This window comes from Chanos chanos, chromosome 3 (genome assembly GCF_902362185.1).
Source record: "Chanos chanos chromosome 3, fChaCha1.1, whole genome shotgun sequence".
NCBI lineage: Eukaryota > Metazoa > Chordata > Actinopteri > Gonorynchiformes > Chanidae > Chanos > Chanos chanos.
The window spans coordinates 6,747,554-6,757,500 of record NC_044497.1 but is presented as its reverse complement, the minus strand read 5'-3'; the positions used below and the strand labels follow the sequence as shown (position 1 = coordinate 6,757,500).

Genomic DNA, 9,947 nt, shown 5'->3' with positions numbered 1-9,947 from the left:
CCACCCAAACACAAAAGAGAACAAACCAGAGAAAAAAACAGCTACATCAGAAACCACACATTAAAAACCGTAAGTACATCAAGTACTACTGTTCCACCATTCAATCTCTCCTTGTTTTAAATAAGAAATCAGAGCTGATAATCTGGAGGATTTTTGGTGTGAACTTTTGACTCGGGTGTGACGTTCTAAGCCTCCGTCAGACACGACCTGGCACCGACAACACCACCAACCCCTCACACACCCCATCTGTCTAAGCAACTCAAACTGGTGGAGTTACAGTAATGTCTGAAGCCAGCATGGAACACCAGCCAAATATTATATAATTGATTGTGTCAGGTTTTTTTTTTTTTTTCTTTTGGTAATTTAGAATGAAGGTTCAGTTCAAGACAACATTAACTCAGTCACAGCGGGAAAAGAACCAAAATTCAAGTTTTGGAACTCAACCATATAAAATGTCTGAGAATGAAGGACTGGTGATTTGTAATGACTGAACAGAGGCGGAATTAGCCCATAGAACTAAACAGATTAAAAGCATGTGGTCAAAGAGTTTCGCCCTTTTTTTTTTTTTAATGAGAACTTACATGTGACCATTTATGTGAAATAAATTTGTAAAGGTTCAAGCCATCGTGCCGCCATGTGGAAGAAAGAGAAAGAAAAAAAAAATCTTGTTCTTACTGTTCATACAATAAACCCAAACCGCAATAAAAAAGTTGGGCCTGTCCCAAGCTTTTGCATTATTCGAGGTTAACGTCATAAACGTCATAAACATGAAGGTCTGTTTGTTTTTGGTTTTGGTTTTGTTTTTTTTGTACTTGTGGGACAAAGTTCGTTCACAGCACACAGCGTACAGATTGAATACACTGAATATGAAAAATAAATACAGAGAGGGGGAAAAAAAAATAAAAGACCAAAAGCTGTTACGCTGAATAAGGGGCCCAGATAAGATTAAGCCATGGGGTTAAGTGCAAGGCGTGATTAGTCAGTGTGTTAATTCTGCTTTATCTCCTTCATGGTGAAAGAAACTCACATGACTGAGTTATTGTTGCTATAATACTGGGTAATAGGATAGTTCCTTTACACTGAAAGACTTTGGTAACATAAGGAATCCGTCCAAAAAGAAGAAAAAAAAAGAACAAGGCATAGGATTTGAAGCTTTTTTATTTTTTTTTTTAAAAAAAAAAGCTTTACCAACGGCAGTCACTGTATTTTCTGGGTCACGCAACACGTTGAAATGAAGGGCTTATTATCAGAAGGCTGAAAAAACAAAGTGAACTTAAAGCTGTCTCGTGAATGAATCAGCTCTGAATGAGTTAAATGGTGTTCAAATGTAACTGCTATAAACTTACACAGGCTCACTCACTCTCACATTCACTTTATACCCGTTCATTTATACCGCACCTCTACGATAACAGAACTACAAAGGAACAAACCATTTTTTTTTTTACACAGAAGAAAGTACAAAAAAAAAAAAATCCCTGAGAAAAAGGATATTAAGTTCAGCTGAAAGTAAATCCTAACCTACAGGGTATTCAGGGGTTTTTTTGTATACAAAGGATTAACATGAGATTGAGCTCTGATTGTGTGTATTCACAACTGTAAGTCCATTTCTTATGAGTGCTAACCTAGATCGTTATATATCATCAGCTGTAATTGTCAGCCAGTTATATGTTTATAAGTCAGTATATTATTATGGCAGTTATATATATTAGCAGGCATGTTAAGAAAACAAAAATCAATAGAAGGCAGTAAACCGGAATGAAGCCTTTAGTTCACTCAGACAGGCATTACTTTACTGGGACTATTATAAGCGTGAGGGTTTTTTTGGGAGGGGGGGGGTACGGGCCAGCGGGGCTGGAAGCGGCCGGCCCGTAAGTGTGGAGGAGTAACCAACGGGAAATAGGGATCAGGACCTGACCCGACATGACGAAATTAAACCACCCACCAGCCCTTCCAGCAAAAACGAGGCCTCTCTGTCTGCCATTTGGGTTCTGTATACCAAAACAACTCGCCAGGAGAGCAGAGAGATTAACCGACTAAGCCTGCTCCTAAAAAAAAAAAAAAAAAAAAAAAAAAGAGAGAGAGAGAGAGAGAGAGAGAGAGAAAAGACCGTCTCAGGCTCTGGACAGCTAGGCTCTGCACGGACCACACCGGGACTAACTAACACACACGTTCGTAACACCGGCCTACGTTTCGGAAGTGCTTTTCTATTTTGCATAAGATGTTTAACCTTTACTGCAATCTACGAAGGTTAATTCATCACATGATATTAACAACGATTCATCAAATGTTATCAGCTTTGTCTTTTGCAACACACGTAGTTTTGTTTTTATTTTTGTTTTTTACTTAAAAATGAATGAATAAATGAATGAAGGAGTGAATAAATGAATGAATGAGTGAATGAATGAATGAATGAATGAATGAATGAATGAATGAACGAATGAATGAGTGAAGGAGTGAATGAATGAATGAATGAGTGAATGAATGAACAATGCGTTCCGCATTTGTAGTCCTGCCATAAAGGACCATAAAAGTCAGCCCTGTGTTTAACTTCATGTTTTGATGAAGACATCCAGAACATGCTGCTGGAATTTGACACATCAGAAATGCGACGAATGGTATTTTTCCAAGTTTTTTTTTTTTCTAAAGCATGAACTGTATCAGTAGTGCTAGATAAAGATTTGTGACAAGCCCAATTCAGCTAATCTATTCTGCTACACGTTTACAGTGCTCAAACTGTCATTTCACCCCCTGCTTCAGTTTTAATGGGACCGTATTTCAGACAGGCCAATTAAAAGTTAGCCACACAGAAAATTATACCACTAAGCACAGTAGTTTTGATAACAACATCGGGGAGAAAACCGCGGTTCAATTTGCGCAAAGGGAGAATATTCATCTGTTGGACATAGTAGGCTAAATAAGCTCCGCGACACTGGGGTTATCACTACGTTATTTTTAGCGCCAATGTTTTAGCTCAAACTGTTTATGCGCGCGTGTGTTACCTGAATTTATATCCTAATGATCCCAAACTTGTCACAGCTTATTAAAACGAGATAGGAGAGACGTATACGTGAAAGCGACCGCAAAGTATAATTGGAGTTCTCCTTGGACGAATATCAGCCATTTTCAGACACGGATTCTGCATCGCCAAAGCTAATTATGTATAAGCGCTCGAATGGCCGTGACATCCTGTGAGTTCACCAGAGAGACGGATGAGTATATTTTAATGTTTTTCCTTTCCCATTTTTCTGCTCCTTCATCTGTTGTTTATTCTCTCCCCAGAGAGCGTTCCTATATATGCTACAGCATTTCCGCTCCGTTCTGCCATTCTGCATTCTGCCTGATGATGTACTGTTTTGTTGGGGCTGTTTTTTCCTATAAAAAAAAAAAAAGTGAACCATTCTGTCTTATAAAAAATTGAAAAGCATTTCATCGGTCTGCCTGCCATGGGAGAGCATCAGTCAGGGGAGAGGGATTTGAGTGGTCAATGTCTCATTATGATTTATAATTGCATAAAAATCAAAAGATTCATGGATTCTTAAGCATAAATTCACCTTAGAAATGTATTAAAACGTATTTTAAAAAAAAACATCATTAAAGCCTACTTTACTGTCTTTGATATGACTCAGAACATTTAAGCTCTGTAAACACAGGACAAAGCCTAATGGCTCTTATCTTGGCATTACTGTCTTATTACCGCAACGTTTAAGAGCCTCCCTTCTTCAAAGGAAAAAGAAAATCAATTATATTCTGACAAACTCTCCAATCTTGCAAAGATGACTTTTTTTTCTTTCCTGTTACAAATATTTGATGTTTGAAAGAGTTATTGATTTTAAATTTAGTACTGTGTATACTCAGTCCTCAATAAAACTAGGATAGCCTTCTTCTACTGTTAAACCAAAGTACACGCTCCTGCCAAAAGTCCCTTCCTCTCTCTGACAATGCGGTTTACTGTTACGACAATTTGAGAAAGCATAAAGACCATGGAGCCCAGCAGAATGCTTTCTCTGTGGTATTAAGGTCAGAAGAGACGCCCACCTCACTCACACAAAGCATGCATAACTGTTTGCCTTTGTACACACACTCACAAAATCTTCCTTACGAATTCTTTACCTTCACACATAGATAGATGGTCAGGTTGACCTGGTCGTTTATTGGCGTCATAAATCTGAGGGTCCAGCAGAAAAAAAAAACCCCTCAAAAAACAGAAAGCCCTCGTTTTCTCACAGATATGGGTAAAAGGTATTCGTTATCTAAGACATGCGAGGTCAAAGCACGGGTGTATCTTTGACACGGTCTTCTTTGGTCAGTAACATCATGACCCAGGCGCAGTAACATCTTGCATGAGAGGAGTGGCTTCTCTCCCCTGCTCTGCCTCTTCACTTGGACCATCATTGAACCGCAGTGAGAAGAATATCAAAGTCGTCTCTGCACCTTTTTTATTATTTTACCAACAAATGCAAATGCCCGACAAGACAAACAGATTGTCCTAACCGTATACCTGTTATGATGTTGTCTGCCATTGGCTATGAATCCGTCCCTTCATAGACGGGGCCTTGGTTTAAACGCTGTGGGGGGGGAGGGGGGGGGGGGGGTTTTGGGAAGAATTTCAACTGAATCTCAGCTAATGCGTATTGCAGATATACGGTTTCTCTGACAGAACAGCTGTGTGTTTATGAGCGAAAGGTAATAGCGATTAAGTTTTTTTATTGTTGTTGTTGTTTAATTATTCCAGCTACTTTCCATAAGGCTCCCCTGGGAAATTGAGCCCAGACAGTTTAATGCGCCTGTTCTAAAACACGAATTAGACAAATGAAGGATTTGCGGAATATGTTATTCCACCACCGGGGTCACTTTTTGACTTAAAAAAACAAAACAACAACAAATCCCATTCAGGCATGCAATGACATAAACCCAAAGGAGTCAGAAACACACACACACACACACACACACACACACACACACACACACACACAACCTTTATTCATATCTTAGGGGGGGACTTCCCATTGACTTCTATTATCCTATAACGAAAGAATACTGACTTATCCCTAACCCTAACCCTAACCTTAACCAAAGAAATGTTTTGACACTTTTCGTTTTTTTCAGTAACAACACTAGAGTTTTGAGAAACGTTGTTCTCCTACTGGGGACTAGCATTTTGGTCCCCACAAGGCAATTTTGCCCGATTATGCCAGCTTACTGGGGACATTCAGTCCACATGGTACACATGATACGCACACACACACACACGCACGCACAAGCACACACACACCATCTGTGTATGTTTAGCCTGTCATCTATAACAATATGCCCTCTTTGAGTATTTGCATCTTTAGGGTTTACGATACGCCGTAAAGCCTGGAAAAGGAAGTGACATATTCCTTTCCAAGGCCTTTGCTTATCTAAAAACATACTTTGGGAAATGGATCACATGGAAACCAGTACTGTTCTTTTTTTCTGTTTTTGCTTTTTTTTTTTTTTCGGTTGCAGACAATTGACCAAAGTCCACTGAGAAAACATTAAACCTCTCCTGTGGAAGTGTTTGAGCATGCGTGACGGAAAGAGTTAGATATGGAGAGAGAGGGAGAGAGAGAGAGAAAGAGAGAGGGAGAGGGAGAGAGGGAGACAGAGAGGGAGAGAGAGAGAGAGAGAGAGAGAGAGGGAGGGAGAGAGAGAGGGATAGGGAGAGAGAGAGAGGGAGAGGGAGAGAGGGGGAGAGCGAGAGAGAGAGGGAGAGAGAGAGGGGGAGAGAGAGAGAGAGAGGGAGAGGGAGAGAGAGAGAGAGAGAGAGAGGGAGAAAGAAAGAGGGAGAAAGAAAGAGAGAGAGAGAGAGAGACATGGCTTGCCCTCCGTCCTCTTACAATTGTCGCCGTGTGTTTTTTTCCGTTGGGACAGAAGATCATACAGTCAGAGAACGTAATGACCTCCTGCTTCTATGTCCCAGAGTACAGCTCAAATCTCTGATCTCAGATCAGTGTCTGCACCTCTCAACTAAAGACTTCCACAGGTAGGACAGACAGCAACACAGAGAAACACAGACACCTCAGCAGAATTTGTCTGAGACTCACACACAAAATACCAACCAGTGACATCACTAATACAACAACAACAACAACAAAATACTGCTGTATGCAAACTCAGAAAACAGAGCAACAGTGACAATAACACATCGCCATAGAGTCAGGTTTCATCTTTCACTCATTCATTCAGTTAGTTAGTTAGTTAGTTGTCCTTTTAAATCTACATGTTTAACTTTTCTTCTTGAGACTCTCGGGTACTTCAAAACATATAGAAAGTTTTTTCCTTTTTTTCTAAGCAGACATACTGATGACGTGATGCAGAACTGAGTAGTTTACCGGACGTTATAGTGATTTATTTACCTTTATTTACATCTCTTCTATCCCTCCCGTAAACAGCTCAGTGGTTATTTATTATTATTTATTATTTATTATTATTATTATTATTATTATTATTATTATTATTATTATTATTATCTCTTTCCCTTGAGAAAGCATTAGGGTTCGGTGTCAAATATCGACACTATTTCTGCTTTACTTTTTACTCCATTCTCCTCCTCAGGTGTTAGCCCTGTTCGGCCGGAGCCGGGGGACAGGAGTGGAGTGGCTGAGATTGGGAGGGAGTGCGGTGTCCCACACTCCGGGGGGGACGTGCCGCTGTTTTATGCTGTTCGCCCACTTTCTTTGTTCAGATCCTAAGCGTCCTTGCTGAGCCAGACTCCGTCTGCGCTTATCTGACTCCTCTGCAGATTATATACGGGTGACACAGCGCAACCTGAGTCCACCTCTTTAGAACCCTGATCCAAAATAACATCCGTTTCTCACAGTCAGAAGGAGTGAGAGGGATAAACAAACACAGAGAGGGAGGAGGAGAGAGAGGGAGAGTAGGATGAAAAAATGGAAAGATTTGACTGAAACGACTCTGAGTGACTGGACACTTGGTAAAATGAGAGCACTTCACAACATGCGTGTGTGTGTGTGTGTGTGTGTGTGTGTGCATATGCATATGTGTATACACACACACACACACACATATATGTTTTATATATACATGTTTTTGGAGATTTTTGCTGTATTGATATTCAACACTCAGTAATGAGGTCGTTTCCTCTATGAACTCTCCCTCTCTCTTTCTCACTCTCTCTCTCTCTCTCTCTCTCTCTCTCTCTCTCTCTCTCTCTCTCTCTCTCTGACAAGACCAATGACAACCACAAAACCAGCGATCTTCATTTCCGTAATGAGTGGCACTGTTGGTTTAAAAGGACATCCATCCACTCATCTGTGAGAATGGAGCTGCTTATGTTTTTCAAAGAGGACAGCTAACGTTTGATCAACGCCCGCCGACAGAAATAGACCCAGGCAAGAGGGACTAATCTGAGATAGGGCCACAAAATACTCTCCCTGACTCCTCATTGGCTGTTTACTGAGAGTCTCAACCAATGACGTGAGGTTGGCTATTGTCAAGGCCATGTCCTTTCTCATTGAATTTCGCAGTTCATTCCATAAAAAGTCCAGTCAAAGGACATACAGCAACCAGTGGCCAGTGTGTTCCTTGAAGACAACATATCTGAAAGAGCTCATGTAAGTCATGCAAGGCAAATTTGGAGCTTTATTATCATCAGACAACAGAACCACAACAACAACAACAAAAAAACAACTGTTGTGCTTCTGATTACTAAAGTGTTTTTTTGGCTGTTAAATTAAATGGTTTGTGTTTAATCAATTCACTGTTACACAATGAATTAGTACGAGGCAGAATAAGCTACAAATTGGCATAAGCGTGAAACACGTTGGAAAAGAACCCACTGCAAAGCTGGATTATGTTTGCCTCATAGTTATTCCTGTTGTTTGGTGATATTTAAAAATGCCTGTCTAAATACCCCAGGACCAAAAAAAACCCCACTCCATATTTAACGCATCGAATTTTGTGCAACACAATCCAGGAAGCTCAACTTCCAAATCCTACTCGGGATAATTATGGCAACAGATGTGTGGGTTTTGACAGCAGATTTCCATTTAACTCCACAATCTTAGACAAATACACAGAGGGGTTTACAGAGAGAGAGAGAGAGGCGTGGAACACGATCAAGCTACTGACGAAGGAAAAGAGAAAAAAACAAAAAAAAAAACGTTTAGAAGGAAATGACAGAGTGCTGACGTGCCAGAAACCGGCCGACACAACCCGTGAGCCAACCCGCAGCAACAGGGGAACTTCATTACATATCAGTCTACACCCAGGAGACCGCCCATCAGAGGGAACGAGAGAGAGAGAGAGACAGGGAGGGAGAGAGAGAGAGAGAGACAGGGAGGGAGAGAGAGAGAGAGAGAGAGAGTACAGTCTTTTACATATGACAGGCTTTTGACAGATTGCAGTACCACTGCTGTCAGTCTGTGACTCCGAGGAGCACGACCTTTGACCTACGTGCCCCCCTTCACCTCCGCAACCTGCCTGGCACACGCTCTGACAAAAGCGACAAGAACTCACTTTCGAAACGGCCTTCCAGCTCAGTACGTTTGTTGATAATAAATATGTCCTCAGCTGATATAGATTACTCTCTTTTTATGAAAACCTTTAGTCCTATTTACAGATATTCATCCCCAGAGAGAGTGAAATGAACAATGTTAGCTGCAAAAGCTTAGGAACATCATCTCTTACTATCTGAAAATGAGGCTCTTTAGCTGTCTCTGCCTAATGGTGCAGCGGCTGAATCACCTCACCTCCACAGATATAGAGAATACAGTAATGTCATATAGCCTTCTTTAAACAGATTCCCCTGGTGTTAACTGAGTGTACTGAACACCTATTTGAAACATCATTCTTGTGTTGGTACAAAGGCTGCACGAAGTGTCCCAACACACACACACACACATGCACGTACACACACAGACCTCGTCCTGCAGTGTAAGTGTGAGTTCCACTACTTTACAATTCTCTCCTCATCCATCAAAATGACAGCGGACAATGTTGTTCTCCTCAGAGAGCACGGGTATTGTTGAAAATATACAAAAGACAAGACTTCAATAAATAAAAACAGCTGCAAAAAAAAACGAAAAAACAAAAAAACAAAAAGTGGGGCGACATCAAAAAGCAAAGGAAAGTCACAATTAAATGTGCTTCTTACATAAAGAGGTTTTCCACCAACCCAAAGCCAGTGAGGAGAGGAGAGGAGAGGAGAGGAGAGGAGAGGAGAGGAGAGGAGAGGAGAGGAGAGCGGAACATCGGAAATGCGTTTGAACCGATCCGGCCTTTTCCACTCTGTGTCAATGTTTATACCCTCTTCAGATGTGCACACTTGACTCATGCACACACACACACACACACACACACACACAAACACACAAACACAACCACATCTGACTCATCTGCTTGGATCAACCCAGATGTGAGCTCATTACACTCTAGTTGGTGGGCCTGCACACACACAAACACACACACACACTCTCTCACACACACACACACACACACACACACACACTCACCTGAGTCTGTCCTCCTCTTTCTTACGTAACTTCATGTCTCTCTGCACCACTTTAAGGACGTGTTCTGCTTCGTCGTCCGTCAGTCCAGACAGGTCCAGCTTCCTCCCCATGGCTGCTCAAACACACAGCGTCTCACACACACACACACACACACACACACACACGTCTCACAGGTCAAAGGGGTCGCAGGGAGCAAGGCTGGGAAGGAGAGAAAGGGAAAGAGTCAGAGATGGGTGACTGCTGGCCAACGGTAACACATCACAAACTGTATCGCTCTTCATTACATACCATATTCTTGTACAAAGACACAGAGAGAGAGAGAAACAAAGAGAGAAATACTTTTATTATCACATACTCACAGAAAGAGAAAGAGAGAGACAGAGAGAGAGAGAACGAAATACATTTTTAATCACATTCTCAGAGAAAGAGAGAGAGAGAGAGAAACAGAGA

The 9,947-nt window shown here is 41.3% G+C and overlaps 1 protein-coding gene across 1 annotated transcript in view; it reads right to left on the bottom strand.

Annotated features, from left to right (window-relative positions):
• The window catches only part of myripb (myosin VIIA and Rab interacting protein b), an 83,029-nt gene extending 73,422 nt beyond the window's left edge, over positions 1-9,607 (bottom strand). Inside the window, exon 1 of the mRNA XM_030769661.1 lies at positions 9,498-9,607. Coding sequence (XP_030625521.1) covers positions 9,498-9,607 — 110 coding nt within the window. The remainder of the gene's footprint in view (positions 1-9,497) is intronic.
• Between the last annotated feature and the right edge of the window lie 340 nt (positions 9,608-9,947).